Raw genomic sequence first — 17,476 nt, 5'->3', positions numbered from 1 at the left:
AAGAGTGGGTGAAGGGAGACATCGGACAGGGCAAGATATGACAAAATAATAATTTATAAATTATCAAGTGTTCATGAGGGAAGGGGGAGCAAAGAGGGAGATGAAAAAATGAGGACCTGATGCCAAGGGCTTAAATGGAGAGCAAATATTTTGAGAATGATGAGGGCAATGAATGTACAGATGTGTTTTACACAATTGATGTATGTATGGATTGTGATAAGAGCTGTATGAGCCCCTAATAAAATGATTTTTTTTAAAAAGAATGCAAGCCTCTGTTGACAGAAGGGTGATGGCTATGCATGGTCAAGTTTATAGTTTTCAAGGTGTCCTCTTCTTACAGAGCAAATAACCCACTGCCATAACAACAGAAGAACTTAATTAAGCACCCCAGGTCCTAATGTGGACGTTTTAGAAATGTTAAAAAGGCAAGTAAATTGGGCATGATCAATAGCTCTATTATTGTGTAATCTAGACCTAGATTATCAATACCCACTGACACTACTCATTGTGACCACTTACAGTGACCACTGCCCATGGGCTTTCCCAGGCTGTAAACCTGTGTGGCAGCTGACTGCCACATCTTTCTCCTGAGGGGCAGCTGGCGTGCTCAAGTAACTGGCCTGTCAGTTAGCACCAAGATTGACCACTGGGCCACCAAGGCTCCTTCAGCTCCTAGTCTACCATTTATGTTAATGCACACAGTTCTTATACCGCAATTACTTTCTTTTAAAAGGTACGTTTAGTAGAGTCATTAAAATGATCATAGAAAATTAAAACCGCAACAATGAAGATGAAAATAAACACACCATGAAGTTATAGTAATTTAGGGTTAAATTTTACAATAATTATTTAAACTAACTAATAGGTTAGTTTAATAATTATTTAAACTAACTAATAGGAATAATAGGTTATATAATTGCTACTCTTTCAGTAAAACAGAAAAAAGCATTCTGTTTCATTAAAAGAAAGAACTGCATTCTACTACTCATTACTATGCCTTTCTCAGTAACTTGAACAGAACATTACAGAATATTTCAGTTAACACTGAGTACTTTGGGTAAGATTAGCTGCATCAAACATTAATACAAATAAAAGCCCACTACTTTAAAAAGCACAATTTTTACTTCTTACCAGTCGAATAAGTTGCCTGTCTAACCATCTAAGGACATCTGGCCCCTCCTCTGTTTCTGCTCTATAGATCGCCAGGCGGGCCATGAGGATAGCAGCTGCCTCTTGGTCAAAAGCAGCAGCGATGCTCTGGATTTGAGTCTGAGCATCTGCCCAGCTAAAGGAAAAAGAAAAAAAAAACATAAGTATGCTGCTACTCACAATATCGGAGTTGATGAAAACCGGTTTAAGTTAAAAAGAGATACTAAATTACTTCAGTAACACTACCAACATTCAAAAGTCCAATAGTACCTAAAAATTTAGCATGTTTTCAAATCACCAGTAACGGCCACTTTAGTATAGCATTCAATGTTCTTCTCAAACAGGTAAATCCAAATCTGACATCCTCTAAAATAACAGTAAAAGCAAGCCTCCACCCACGTTCCTTGAAAATATTGTCACAAGTAATAATGGCACACACAAGAGGCTAATAAATTTATGGAGAAATACCAGTATTGTTTCATTCTAACTTTACGCATTTTCAAATCCCCACTTATACAAGCGGGTACCCCCTCCAAAAAACAGAAAAAAAGCTCCACTTTCGTAGTACATCAAGGAACTCGCTCAGAGTTAGTACACATAGTCGTGTCCCCTAGGGAGGTCCTCACTGGTCACACTGAATTTTTTTGGTGAACGTTTCGCTCAAACCTCGTTTTTTGTGATGGCAGATTTAAGAGAACAGCGATGCAGGAGTGACATTTTGTTTTCTGCTCGAGAAAAGTGGCACCGGAACTGCTGTGATGTTGAACACAACTTACAAGGACAGCGCTGTGGGGAAACCTCAAGCATAGACAAGTGGTTTTCTCATTTCAAAAAAGGTGAAATGTCGACTGATGACAAACCTCATTCTGGAGGTCCATCTACTTCCCAAATGGATGAAAATGTCAACAAAATTCCGGCACTTGTGCTCCAAGACTGACGACAAAGCATGGGAGCGATGCGGAAGTTGCCTGGGCTATCTTGGAGCTCTGTGAGTCTTATCAGAAGATCTGGGAATGAGAGTCTTATCAGAAGATTTGGGAATGAGAGTTTTATCAGAAGATTTAGGAATGAGAGGTTTTTTTTTTCTTTTTTAGTTTTTTTTTTCCTAACCCTAGGGAATGAGAGTTTTATCAGAAGATTTGGGAATGAGGGTTTTATCAGAAGATTTGGGAATGAGAGTTTTATCAGGTTTGGGAATGAGAGTTTTATCAGAAGATTTGGGAATGAGGGTTTTATCAGGTTTGGGAATGGGAAGGGCTACTGTGAAAGTTGTGCCTGAGGTTCCGAGAGAGCAGGGAAAGGAGCCTCGAGAGGAACAGGCCGTGCTCTGAAAGAACAGCTCCTAAGCAACACTGACTTGTTTCCCAAGGTCACTACTGGTGACAAGGCCTGGTGCTAGTCTTCCAACCCTGAAAGCAAATCTCCATCAAGTCAGTGGAAGATGCCGTCATCACCTCAGCCAAAAAACAAACACCTCGTCAAGTAAAACCAATGATCAAGACGATGCTCATTTATTTTTACGATGGGAGAGGGATAGCACGTTTGGAGTTCATTCCACCAGGTCAGACCGTTAACCAAGCTTTCTATTTAGAGGTTCTGAAAATATCTCGTTAACAGTATGCAACAAAAAGATCTGGTTTTTGGCATGCGAGGACTGGTTTGACACCATGACAATGTACCTGCAGCAAAAAAAATAGCATGCCTCTCTTGTCCCACGCACCTGACTCACCTGACCTCACTCTTTGCGGTCTCTTTTTGTTTCTGCGAATGCAGAGGGACATGAAAGGACAGCAATTTGAAAACACAGAAGAGGTGAAGAAAAAAGCCAGAGGGTGCTGTCAGCCGTCCAAGCAGAGGAGTTTGAAAAATGCTTCCAATAATGGATTCGCAGATTTGACCATACTATTAGGTGTAATGGAGAGTACTTGGAAAGTGATAAGGTTGTTTTGTAAAAACTTTTTAAACACATAGCTTTGGGAAAAAAAATCCCATGTTTGGGAGGGTGGGGAAAAATAAGGAGCTGATACCAAGGGCTCCAATAGAAAGAAAATGTTTTGAAAATGATTATGGCAACAAAAGTAAAAATATGCTTGACACAGTGGATGTATGTGTTGTGATAAGAGCTGTATAAGCTCCCAATAAAGTGATTTTTTAATTATGGGGAGTTTTTGGGGGGTACACTCTCATATATGTGTATGTCATAAACTTTAAAATATATTTCCTCCATCTGAAAGCATAAGTATAACACAAAATAAGGGTCTTCTCTCAGGTGGCTCTCAGTTCAAGTTCTGCTGGTCAGAAAACCTAGGTTTCTGAACTACATGAACCTATAGACATTAGGCCTGGAAGCCCCCTCCCTCTGGGGGCTACTCTTGTCTTATGCTCTCTGGCTCTACTAGTGCAGCTGCTCTATCACTGCCCTGTGTCAGCTTCCTGTCTCCTGGACCTAGAGGGGTCCGCACACACTGATCTCAGTACTGCCTTACACTCCTGGCTCTTTTCTCTGGATGGAAGTGAGATCCCCAGTCTGCTTCTGGGATAGATCATTTTATACCTAGCAGAATGGCAAAATGACCAATCCTCACGTTAGAGTTCTTAGTTTTCACATCACAATTAATCTTATTAACAATTACTCATAATTATATCACATAATCCCATCAGCATCTTTCCCCCACCTTCTCTTATCCACACGCATCAATAAAAGAGAAAATATACACAATCCCACCCAGTCAATGGTAGGAGTTACAGAGTACGGCTAAAAGAGCCCTATTAAGTAACTCACTGAACCACAAATGTTGAGGGGGTTGGGACGGGGAAACTTGTTATAAAAATCTAACACAACTTTTGCCAATTCAACTATTTATAAGTGTACAAAGAAATAATTAATTCTTAGAAAAACTAATGGTGCATAAGCAAATGTGGCGAAGAAAGCTGATGGTGCCCGACTATCGAAAGAGATAGTGTCTGGGATCTTAAAGGCTTGAAGGTGAACAAGCGGCCATCTAGCTCAGAAGCAATAAAGCCCACTTGGAAGAAACACACCAGCCTGTGCGATAACGAGGTGCCTAAGGGATGAGGTATAAGGCATCATGCAAAAAAAAAAAAGAAAATATATATGTATATATATATACATAAATATGTGTGTGTGTGTGTGTGTGTACATACCATAGTGAATGAAGGGGGAAGTGCAGAGTGGAGACCCAAGGCCCATTTGTTGGCCACTGGAGATCCCCTCATAGAGGGGTTTAGGAGAGGAGATAGGTCAGTCAGGGTGCGATGTAGTACCGATGAAGAACACAGCTTTCCCCCAGATCCTGGATGCTTCCTCCCCGCAACTACCATGATCTGAATTCTACCTTGCAGGACTGGATAGGGCAGAGGTTGTACACTGGTACATATGGGAGCTGGAGGCACAGGGAATCCAGGGTGGACGTTACCTTCAGGAACAGGGGAGTGAGGGGCGATGCTTGGAGAGTGGAGGGTGAGTGGGTTGGAAAGGGGGAACCGATTACAAGGATCCACATGTGACCTCCTCCCTGGGAGATGGATGACAGAGAAGGGGAGGAAGAGAGACTCCGGATAGGGCAAGATATGACAAAATAACAATCTATAAATTATTAAGGGCTCATGAGGGAGGGGGGAGCGGGGAGGGAGGGGAAAAAAAGAGGACCTGATGCACAGGGCTTAAGTGGAGAGCAAATGCTTTGAAAATGATTAGGGCACAGAATGTACGGATGTGCTTTATACAATTGATGTATGTATATGCATGGATTGTGATAAGAGTTGTATGAGCCCCTAATAAAATGAAAAATAAAAAACCTAACGGTACTCAATTCAACTTCTCTCCTCAAAGCTATGCAGCTAACACAAGGCCAATATATTTCTTACCTAAAGAATCTATCAGAGACAGACAAGAGAAAAGGTATCTGTTGTCCTAATTTCCTTTGGAAATTCGATCAACAAACACAGGAAATAATTATACTACTCTATAACTGTGTTGTAGTCTCTACCAGTGCTTGTCAAAGTGTAGTATATGATCCATCCCAATTTGCCAGGGTAAGAAGAACTGAAAATAAACATTAAAAAACTTGTTGAGTAATAAGACTAAAGTAAGTTTATGTCAGATAGTGCTAAAAAATATATTAAGATTTAAATTTTATCTAACTCTTTAATTTTCTAAGAATTTTATTTTACTGTGTTTAATGAAGATATTGTCTATCCTTGTGTAGTGTCTAGGATCTTAAAAGCTCGTGAGGTACAACAGTTGGACTCAAGGTACAACAACTGGACTCTATTACCCTGGATCAACAGAAGGAAGGGGCTCGTCGTCTGGCGCTATCTAACACAGAACAAAAAGGAGGAAACGAGTATGTGGCCAATTACCTCTATGAACACTTACATCCTCTGCCACGTGACAGAAGAACAAGGTGATGTCTGGCTACCATTACTGTCCATTTTAATCAAAGATTCTATCGCAATTATGATAAAGGGGAAACCAAAACAGGTTCTCAAATCCTAATGGAATCTACATTTTCTGGAGTAATTGAAGCTAAATGAACCCCTGAAACTACTGCCCTGAAATAATCCTTAAATCTTAAAAAATAAATAAATCCCCTAAAGTCTCCTTATACCCAAACAGTTTACTTTTAACTAATAAAGAATATCTGACTAAAGAACTATGCTTGTAAGATCTGTCTCTATAGAATCAACCAACACTTTGTCGGTTTGTCAGTGTGTGGTGCTGGTAGCTCTGTCACTGGTATTTCAAATACCAGCAGAACTCTGCACAATGAACAGATTTCAGTAAAGCTTCCAGATGAAGACCAGACTGCAAAGGAGAAATCGCTGTCCACTTTGGAGGCACTCGCCACTAAAATCTTAGGGAGAGCACCGAGACATGTCTGAAACCCTCGGGAAGCCGGACGCTGCCGGGAACAGAGCCAGAAGATGAACCCTCAGGTCCGAGGGCATTCAAAATATGACTAAGGAAGAGCTGCCTTCCCAAAGGAGAGTCGGCACTGGTGACATGGATGGAGTACAGTGTGTGGGACCTTCATGTGTTGATGGGGCACCACCCAAAACGAGAAGAACCAGCTGTAAAAATCTACGAATAATCGGCACTTCAAATACAAAAAATATGAATTACTGTATATACAGTGTATAAGCCAAGTTTTTCAGCACAATAAATGTGCAGAAAAACTGGGGTCCGGCTTATACATGGGTCAGTGGTACCCCAGCGAGGTGTGACATCTTGCTGGGGCCCCCGAGGTAACGGGACCAGCGTTATCTCGCGGCTGATTGCCGTTTCTCCGCTGTTCACTCAAAGCCCCACTGACACTGCAGGTCTTTGAATGTTTGCTTACTCACATCGAACCAATTAGAGCCGTCTATGACGAGGACGGCTCCAATTCGCAGAAGCACCAGTAGTGATTCACTTCCGCCGGCAGCTGAATTGCTAAGGATGTGTCTGTGGCTGCACTCAGTCTCTCCCTTCTGGTCTCTGTGTTAATTCACATCCTGCATCCCCCCCACCGGCACAGACTCCCCCTCCCCTCCTCCTGACTAACACGTCGCTGGGGGAGTGGGCATTACCATGAAAGTTCTTTTTCAAAGTCTTGTTCTTCTATCCTACTAGAAATGGATACTCTTGAACCAAAACAAAAACGCCAGTCATATAAGGCTGGTTTCAAAATGAAGGTTATGTCAAGAGCAGAAGAGAGCATTAACAGTATTGCAAGTAGGGAATTCTGTGTTGATGAAAAGCAAGCGAGGGAGGGGCAGAAAATGAAGGCTGACTTGGAACAGATTCCAAAAGCTAAAAAAGTTCATCGTGGTTTAACATCTTTTTAAGGGGCTCTAGAGAGTGAATTGCATAAATGGGTTATGGAGTGTCCTCAAAATGGTTACTGTGTAACACGTATGGGAATCCACATACGTGCTCTACAAATGGCTAAGGATGACAAATATAAAGCACCAGGCATTGAAAAATTTGCTGTGTCAGCAGGATGGTGTACCTGCTTCATGAATAGGTTTGGCCTACTATATTTGAGACAAAGAACAAAGATTTCCCAGAAATTGCCACAAGACCTTGAAGAAAAAATTATGTCATTCCAGTCATTTATTAAATGATGAAGCTGCCACGACTTTTGGTCTTCCAAGCAACAGAACTGTGGCAAGTTTAGGAGAAAAATCATTTTTCTCAAAACCACAGGAAATGAAAAAAAAAACACTTTACAGTTGTTCTATCATGTTTGGCTAATGGAATTAAGCTGTGTCTTCTCATTATTTTTAAAAGAAAGACCTTGCCTAAAAAGATCAATTTCCCACTAAGAATTACTGTGTGTGCGCATGTTAAAGGCTGGATGGATGAAGAAGGAACAGAAAAATGGCTGGAAGAAACTTGGAACTGACGACCAGGAGCAGCCTTAAAGAAAAAGCCATCGTTACTTGTTTGGGATATGTTCAGAGCCCATCTATCAGATGACATAAAAAAATTGGCAAAATCTAGTAAAGTTACTTTAGTCATTATTCCAGGTAGGCTTACATCTGTACTGCAGCCTCTGGATGTATCTTTGAATAAGCCTTTTAAAGACCGTGTGCGAAGGATGTGGCATGAATGGATGTCATGTGGTCAAGCCCGACTAACAAAAGGAGGAAATCTCATAAAGCCTGACATAGAGTTAATAACAAAGTGGGTTCGAGAAAATCAGAAAGGAAGAAACACCTCAGCATATCTTAAGCTGAATAAATTCAAGCCTCAAAATGCATTCTATGGGCAAAATAATCAATGATGCAGGAGCGTCAAAAGAACATAGGAAGAATATACAGTCACTGTACAAAAAAAGAACTAGTCCACTCTCTACCATCTCAGGAGGGAGCACATGAGCAAGAACAATGGTGCTGAAGGAAGAAGTCTAAGCTGCACTGAAAGCATTAGCCAAAAACAAGGATCCAGGAAGTGATGGAATACCAACTGACATGTTTCAACAAGCTGAAGCAGCACTGAAAGTGCTCACGGGTCTATTCCATGAAATTTGGAAGGCAGCTACTTGGCCAACTGACTAGAAGAGATCCATATTTTTATTCATTCCAAAGAATGCTCAAATTATAGAACAATATCATTAATATCATATACAAGCAAAGTTTTGCTGAAGATCATCCAACAACAATTGCAGCAGTACATTCACTGGGAGCTGCCAAAGGGCCAGGCTGGATTTTTCCACCACCCCCAGGCTGGATTTAGAAGAGGATGTAGAACAAGACATATCATTACTAATGTCAAATGGATATTGGAAAACAGCAGAAAGTATCTCAAAGATGTTAACTTGTGTTTTATTGACTCTGGAAAGGCATTTGACTGTGTGGATTCTAACAAATTATGGATACCTTTGACAAGAGTGGAAATTCCAGAACACTTCATTGTGCTCATGAAGAACTTGTACATGGATCAAGAAGCAGTTGTGCGGACAGAAGAAGGGGATTCTGCATGGATTAAATTAAGAAAGGAGTACATCAAGGTTGAATCTGGCTAACTGTACTTATTCAATTGGTGTGCTGAGCACATCATCAGAGAAGCTGGATTATATGAAGAAGAATGCAGCATCAGGATTAGAGGAAGGCTTATAAATAACTCATGAGATACAGATGATGCAACCCTGCTTGCTCAAAGTGAGGACGACTTGAAGCGCTTGATGATGAAAATCAAGACTTGCAGCCTTCGGTATAGAGTACACTTCAATGTAAAGGAAACCAAAATTCTCACAACTGGACCAAAGTCACATCTTGATACATGGAGGAAAGACTGAAGTAGTCAAGGATGATTTTTGTCTTGCTTGGATCCACAATCAAAGTTCATGGAAGCAGTAGTCAAGAGATCAAATTGCCTCATTGCATTAAATAAATCCACTACACAATACCTCTTTAAAGTACTGAAAGCCAAGGATTTTACTTTGAAGACTAATATACAACTGACCCATGCCATATGTTCCATCACTTCATGTGAAAACTGGACATTAAATACGGAAGACCAAAGGACAGATGCAGTTGAATCACAGTGAGGGTGAACAACACTGAAAATATCATTTCTAACACTTGACCTTGGGGTTAGTAGGTTAATACATAACCACCAGCCAGGGCTACGCACCATTAATAGTCTGAGAAGGACCATACCATAATAAAGGTGATCTAGATTTAAGTATCTTGCATTTACTTCCTCTCACAACAGTACCCAAACCACAGAGCAAAAAGATGACTAACAACCTGGCAGGTAAATTAAACAGAACCCTTGGGTGTTCAACAGTTAACCAACAGGTCAGTGGTTTTAACCCCCTAGCTGGTCCCTATAAAGCTTTGGTACAGATTTACAGTCTTGGAAACCCTATGCGTAGTTTGGCTCTATTCTATATAATCTCTATAATTCAGAATCCACTCAATTCTGTATATTAAGTCAGTGAAGTAAGTAACAAAACACAATAAATGTAGCTAAAAACTAAATTTAGTCATTACTGTGCTGGTTGATTCACACACATGCTCTCTCCCCCCCTGTCTCTGTCTCTCTCTCTCCATAGCATACGTGCTACTCCTGCCTAGTATAGGAGCCCTGGAAGAGTAGTGACTAGGGGTTGGGCTGCCAACCCCTTGGCCATCAGTTGGGAAGCATTAATCACTCCACGCAAGAAGAAAGAGACTTTCTATTCCCATAAACAATTACAGTCTCAGAAACACACAAAGGCGGGTCTACCCTGTCCTCTAAGGTCACTATGAGTTGGCATTGATTTGACAGGCTTGAGTTTTTAGTTACTGCCTGTTATAAAATACTATGTGCATTGGGAGGTTTTCTCCTCTTATGGGAATGGGGTAAAATAACTTTTTTTCAGAATTTATCTCAAGAGTAGCTATTTTTTTATATTTCCTGACAGTTAAAAGTGCTTAACAAATACCTAAGTTCATTTAAAAAGAAATAAAATGTTATTAGTTACAAATATTCACTCTCTAGCCATACATGTCACCCAAAATAGAAACCTAGTTTAAAGTCCTAACCAGAATAGAATAGCTTAAGCATTTAAATTAACCTATAACAAATTCAACATACTTCCTGGCGATAGTGGTCACTCGGATGCGTCTCTGCCCACTTGAATGCTGATACTGAGTCACAAACTGGATCGCACCACGCCCTCCTTGAGGAATTGGAGCATTATGCTGTGTAAAAATAAATTAGTAAAAATTATTCAAAATCTATTACTGGTTGTTGCCATATGATCCTCACAAAATTAACTACAGCCTGTAAGTCGTCTTGAAGGACACTTCCTACCAATGCATACAAAACAGCTATGATTTGGGAGAGAAGAAAAATGATGAAGGAAGTCATTCAGCTAGGCAATTAATTTCAAGTATACAGGTCAAACACGGGGAAGGTAAAGGCAAACGTGTAAAGAAGTCATCAGACAAGGAAAAGCCTACGTGAGGCAATTCAGGATGAATCTGCTGGCATGACGGAGTCAAATCAGTCTCACAGCAACCCTAAGGACACCAGAACAAAAGACACTTTCCACTCCTGGCTCGTCCTCACAGTTGCTGTTTAAGCCCAGTCATTAGGGCAGCCACTGCACCAATCCAGCGAGGGTCTTCCTCATTGTTGCTGATCCTCTACTTTAGCAAGATGGATGAAGTCTTCCAGGGACGTATGTGTCCTAATAACGTGTCCAAAGTATCAGAGAACTCCTGCCATCTCTTTCGAAGGATGATTCCGGCTCTACTTCTTCCTCTGGCAGCCATGAATCTGTCAAAACTCCTCACCCTCACAGCTGTATGTCTCTCTGGGCCTCAGCTTCTCGGTTATGTGGACCCTTAGTCGTTACCTTGTTTCATGAGCTGGACAACCACCACTCTGTCTCACAGTTTCATGTGTGCCCTCTGCTCTGCGGTCTCAGCACTGAGGCAGCCTCTGCTACCTCTGCCGCCCTGGCCACTTCAGAAGTGATCTCACATGAGCGCCACTGGTGATTCTTCTTTCCAGATGGTTATGGGATTTTCTGGTTTTCAACTTTGAGATGGCTCTTTTACTCAGACTGACCAAGGGCTAGATGATGGCCGGCTACCACTACCCACTGCTCTGAAAAGGATGGAGTCGATGAAAAATGTGCAAAGCAACTTACAATACGAGAAGCCAGGCTTACTGATCAGACAAAGACTGGTGAAATCCCAAGTCTATGACACTTAATAATTTCTCAAGTCTAGAGTTAAGCTAACCCCCATATTTGAAAAATCGACCACACAGATCAAAGGGACAGCATTTATTCAAAGATAATGCAGAGGTTGGATAAGAGGGGATAACAGAAAATGCAAGGAGAAAGTGGGGTAAGTGATGGTACACTGAGGAGAATTCAATGGATGAATTCATACAACATGTGTATGAATTTTTATATGTAAACTGTTCATCTGCTGGAAACCTTCACATAATTCACAATAAAAAAATCCAAAAGCCGAGATCTGTTCTTGAGATATTGTCTAAATGCAGGTGGGATTTACTCAAAGTTGGATTTTTACTCTTATGGACCGGTTTTAATTTTCTTCAGCTTCCATCTGAATTTGCATATGTGCCACTGATGACCAGTTCTACAGTTACACCCTTGGCTTGTTTATGCTGGTGATATTGAGCTTCTCCATCTTCTCTTCCCAAAGATGTAGTCAATTTGATTCCTGTGTATATCGTCTGGTGAGGTCGCTATACATAGTGTAATTTATGTTACTGATAAAAAGGTATTTGCCATCCATCATCAGAACAAAAAATCATATCATTGTGAATGGGGGTGGGAGGGAGTGCGGAGTGGAGACCCAAAGCCCATTTGTAGGCCACAGGATATCCCCTTACAGAAGGGTCTCGGGGAGGAGACAAGCCAGTCAGGGTACGATGTAGCAATGATGAAACACACAACTTTCCTCTTGTTCCTAAATGCTTCCTCGCCCCCCTTCTATCATGATCCCAATTCTACCTTATAAACCTGGCTAAACCAGAGGATGGACACTGGTACAGATGGGAACTGGAAACACAGGGAATCCAGTGTGGATGATCCCTTCAGGACCAGTGGTGTGAGTGGCGACACTGGGAGGGTAGAGGGAGGGTGCGTTGGAAAGAGGTAACTGATTACTAGGATCTACATATAAACTCCTCCCTGGGGGAACGAACAACAGAAAAGTGGGTGAAGGGAGACGTTGGACAGTGCAAGATATGACAAAATAACAATTTGCAAATTATCAAGGTTTCATGAGGGAGGAGGGAGCGGGGAGGGAGGGGGAAAAGTGAGGAGCTGATGCCAGGGGCTTGGGTGGAGAGCAGATGTTTTAAGAATGATGAGGGTAATGAATGTACAAATATGCTTTACACAATTAATGTATGTATGGATTGCGTTAAGAGTTGTGTGAACCCCTAATAAAACTATTTAAAAAAAGAAAAAAGGTATTTGCCATGAAGTCGTCACTGGTCTTCAAAATTTCTATCAAGTGATCTCCTTCTTGCTTCTATCACAAATACCATATTTTCCAACTACCGACCCTTCCTCTTTGTTTCTAACTTTCAAATTCCCATTGCTAGTAATCATCAAAACATTCTGCTCGCATGTTTGATCAATTTAAACTGAGTAAGTTGGTTGAATTCTTCAATTTCTTCATCACTACTTTTAGTGGTTGGTGGATACATTGGGATAAGAGTTGTTTTAACTGGACTTCCTTATAAGCACATAGATTTCATCCTATCACTGCCCCTGTACTTCAGCTAGAACGTGAAACATCCTTTTAGAGAAAGAACGTATTGTTAGCACCGTCAAGGTGTCTTTCCCAGCAGAGAAAACCGTCTGACTGTCTGAGTCTAAATGGCCAATGCTACTCCATTTCAGGTCACGCATGAATAGGTTATCAAGCCCCATGCGTTCCAATTCATTTCTAACGAATTCCAATTTTCCTGGATTCATATTTTATATGCTGCATATTCCAATCATTGACAGATGTTTGCAGCTGTGGCTCATCTTCAGTCATGCCCCATCGGCAAATCAAAGTCCCAAAAGCTTTGTTCCATCAATGCCATTCAGGTCAACTCTGCCTTGGGACAGGCCTTCCCCAGTCATGAGGGGCTGGTCTTCTGGCACTGCATCAAAAGTCCATGGCTACTCAAAAGATTTTCACTGGTGAATCCCTCGAAAGTCAACTGCCTATTCCTTCTCCTCAGTCTGTTCTTGGTCGAGAGCTCCACTGATGCCTGTGTACGCTAGCTGACTCAGTTAGCATTTGAAATACTGGCGATGCTACTTGCAGTAGCTCAGAACCAGGTAAACCACCACAGCATGACAAACTGACAGGCGAGTTCTGGTTAGGCTTGATGATGACTAGTTACGAACAGAGAACAAATGATACATACAGACTTTTCAGGAAGATAATCACATAATGAACACATGACCAATGAGGGGTAAATAATGGAAAGAGATGAACAGCAACACTCACAAAGTACGTGGTCATTATGAAATCTGGCCTCAAGTTCTTTGAAAATAGATGTTTTAGCTATCTTCTGTCACGTAGAAATAAGAGTGTTCTTCAAACACTCCAACTGTTTAAAACCAATCTTGTATGTGCCTTAGATCAGTAATTAATACTTGTTTGTACCTAAAACTATTGGTATAGAAGTAGCTTATAAATAACATCATTCTTTAATGTGACATTCCCTCCTGTGGATGAAAAAATCCAAATATTATCTTCTAATCTTTTGTTTATAATTTGATACATTAGAGTATCTTATAAAAGGGTTCATAAGTTACTATATACCTTGAGACACCCTCAATAAGCTAGATAACTAAATTCAAAAACATAATTTTGTTTATGTCTCCATTTTATTTTTTAAAAATAAAGGAAGAAAAGTTGGGGCTCAAATTGGGTGTCCCAAGAGCATTTGCTGACACCCCTAATATCTCTATTATAGTATGTCCTTTTCATTAAACAATTTAAGCGTAAGAAATAGAAAATGACAAATACACACCCTAAAACAAAACAAACTGAATAATTAATTACCAACAAAAAATAAACACAAACTTTTCATTGCCAAAGTTAAATGTTTGTTCAAAATTAGTTTTCAATACTTAGAAAAAGTCATACCTGATTTACAACCTCAAAATACACTGCTAAGGTTGTTGTGGGACTCAGTCCACATATCTTCCATTGACAAGTGCCCCCTGTTCCTATCTCCTGTTAGAATAAAACACAGTATATTTAAAAGAGAGAATGTTGCTACATGTAAAGCTACACAACTCCACTAAGGGAAAAGCAAATGTTTCAGGTTACTATCCAACAAATGTTAACAGCTAACGATTTTTAAAGGCATATCATAAACATATCTGAGTTTTGAAAGGATATCATAAAGCATATCATAAACACATCTGAAATAAAATGAAGCAAATTGTATATAATGAATTATTTTAAAATTCAAATTCTTGTTAAGTAAATTGCAAAAATATTGATAGAAATCTTCATACCGTAGTCTTTAAAAGCATACATAATTTAATGAATTACAACTTTCCTTCTATCCAATTATTTGATTTGTAGAAAGAGATATTGATTTATGATAGAATCATGCACATATAAATGACGTTTCTTTGTATCAGAATTGTATAATTTAAGCGGCCTATCAAGAAAAGATTCTTAAAAATCTTTACCATACAAACTTAGGAGTTAACTTTTTAACAGTGCCACCTCTAAACTTTATTACTCATTTTTGTGCATCTATCCCAAGATTCTCCTTAGAGCTACATGATTCAACAGTTTTAATGTGAACTGCCTGTACCTCCAGGAGATAGAATAAATCAAAGAGAAATTTGGGTGACTAGGCTACTTCTAGGGGTTGGAAATTATGGTAAAAGATGTCTAGAACTAATTTTAAATTTCACAAGGCAGCAGATTTCCAACTCATTCTGAGTTTGTTTCTTTTAGGTATATTGACACAATAATTAAGTTAAGGCATAAAATTTAGAAAACTGGCAACAGTAAAAGTTTCAATTGGCTAGTGGACAGGAAAAGAAGGTACCGGCAGCGCAATTACAAACACAAGTATACTAAAGTTAAACCACATTCCACTCAACAGTTTAGTCCACATAATAATAGTGAAAGTCTGCCAGAAGCGGACAACTCAGATTTCTCTTGGTTTTTCCCTGAGAACTAACTGTATTATCTAATTGGAACAAAGATAACTTACATTTTCAGATACACATGGTCCTTTAGAACTGAGAGACACACAGGGTCCAATAGCTCCTGAAATCTTTATTTCCCTTGAAGTCTGTAAAATAAGAAAGCAACACTTAGGTTTGCTTAAAGATAAGCTCAAAAAATTAGGAGTGGGATACACATGTGAGCACTGTGTACTTCCTGCATAATTTCACTGGAAATCTGCAGCTTCCCTAAAAAATAGCCCATTGACATATATACACAGTATTTATTTAAAATTAATCAATGAGCACTATCTGTGGAAAATTCTTAAGTTTAAAATATAACCCTGACCTATCTTTAATCCTGCATTTTCAGCTACCCACAAGTGATGTCTATATGGAACCTCACCCTCAACTCAAACTCACGTTATACACAAAATTCACACATCCTACTCCAAACCTTATCTTCTTTTGAGAGAGGAGTCGTCAAGATGGCATCCAGGTAGAATCACCCACCCAGTGCTCCTGTTGTTAGATCAGAAAATCCAGAGGCATGGGAAACAAGCCCGAGGAGAAAGCAACGGACTGGTACTTCCAGAGGGACTTGGGGGGAGGAGGAGGCGAGGGGAAGGAGCTGTGAGCAAACAACGCCATAGGCAGGGGAACAACCAGGAATTAAAAGCAACAACGAGTAGGACGTAGAGATCCCAGTGGTGTTGGAGCAACAGCAATCTAGCTGAGAGGAATTACTAAGAGGCAGAAGGGCAGTGTGATGGTGGAGCAGGAGGAAGATAAAAGGAAACAGGAAAGGTCTAGGAAGCAAAGCTATGGATAGAGGTATAAACATAAGTGTGTGCTTATGTAAATAGATTAATAGAAATAGAGGTGTTGGCCTATGTACATACATTTATATGGCAATACATTGAGGAAGTAGAAGGACTTAGGGCCTCTGCTCCAGTCCTCCCTCAACGCAAGAACACTTTGTTCTAACAACCTGGCATTCTGTGATGCTCGCCCTCCCTATATGATCACTAAAGACAAAATGGGTGCACAAGCAAATGTGGTGAAGAAAGTGGATGATGCCCAACTACCCAAAGATATAGCATCTGGGTTCTTAAAAACTTGGAAGTTAAACAAGCAGTCATCTAGCAGAGAAACAACAATGCCACGTGGAAGAAGCACACCAGTCTGTGAGAACATGAGGTGTCGAAGGAATCAAGTAACAGGCACCAGAAGACAACACACACACACACACAAACATATTATTAAGGGGGGTGGTCAGAGCAGAGACCCAAAACTCATCTGTAGACAATAGGACATATCCTCACAGAAGGGTCACAATGTAGGGATGAGTCAACCAGGGCGTGGTATAGCACCAATGAAACACACAATGTTCCTCTGGTTCTTTGAGGCTTCCTCACCTCCCACTATCATGATCCAGTCCTGCCTTTCAGTTCTGGCTCAGCCGGATCATGTACATTGGTAGAGATAAGAGCTCACAACACAGAGAATCCAGGTCAGATAAGCCACTCAGGAGCAGAAATGGGAGTAGTGATCCCAGAAGCATAGGGGGGAGGAAAGGAGGGGAGGAAGGGAGAACAATTACAATGATCAACGCAAAATACACACACACACACACACACACACACACACACACAGGGGGGTGGGAGGTTTGGACACCAACAACAGAAATGTGGGTGAAGGAAGGTCAGTGTAAGATATGAAAAATAGTAATAATTTATCATTTATTAAAGGGTCACAAGGGTGGGGGGTTGGGTGGGTTGGAGCTGATACCAAGGGCTCAAATAGAAAGTAAATGTTTATAAAATGATGATGGAAACTTATGTACAAATATGCTTGACACAATTGATAAACAGAATATTATAAGAGCTTTAAGAGCCCCCAATAAAAAGATTTAACAAAAAAGAAATTAGCTTCTATTTTTTCTGCCATAGAAAATTTGTCAACAAGATTGGTGTCTTTCCATTTCTATTGCCAATGAAATCTAAACTATCATTACCATCTATCTAAAACATTTAGAAAGTCAATGTGGTAGTTACATAATCTGTTGTCAACTTGAGACTAATAAGAGTGAAAGAGTGGAGTTTAGACTGTCAATCAGCTCACTGGAGGTCAGACCCACACTT

The 17,476-nt window shown here is 40.3% G+C and overlaps 1 protein-coding gene across 1 annotated transcript in view; it reads right to left on the bottom strand.

Annotated features, from left to right (window-relative positions):
* The window catches only part of SEC23A (SEC23 homolog A, COPII component), a 61,745-nt gene that overhangs the window by 18,222 nt on the left and 26,047 nt on the right, over window positions 1-17,476 (bottom strand). Inside the window, exons 11-14 of the mRNA XM_075532375.1 lie at window positions 15,380-15,460; window positions 14,287-14,376; window positions 10,241-10,347; window positions 1,132-1,285 (exon numbers count right to left, since the gene is read on the bottom strand). Coding sequence (XP_075388490.1) covers window positions 1,132-1,285; window positions 10,241-10,347; window positions 14,287-14,376; window positions 15,380-15,460 — 432 coding nt within the window. The remainder of the gene's footprint in view (window positions 1-1,131; window positions 1,286-10,240; window positions 10,348-14,286; window positions 14,377-15,379; window positions 15,461-17,476) is intronic.

The sequence above is a fragment of the Tenrec ecaudatus genome, chromosome 14, assembly GCF_050624435.1.
Source record: "Tenrec ecaudatus isolate mTenEca1 chromosome 14, mTenEca1.hap1, whole genome shotgun sequence".
Taxonomy (NCBI): domain Eukaryota; kingdom Metazoa; phylum Chordata; class Mammalia; order Afrosoricida; family Tenrecidae; genus Tenrec; species Tenrec ecaudatus.
Note: the sequence above shows the minus strand (reverse complement) of the source record. Positions and strands in the feature narration are given on the sequence as shown.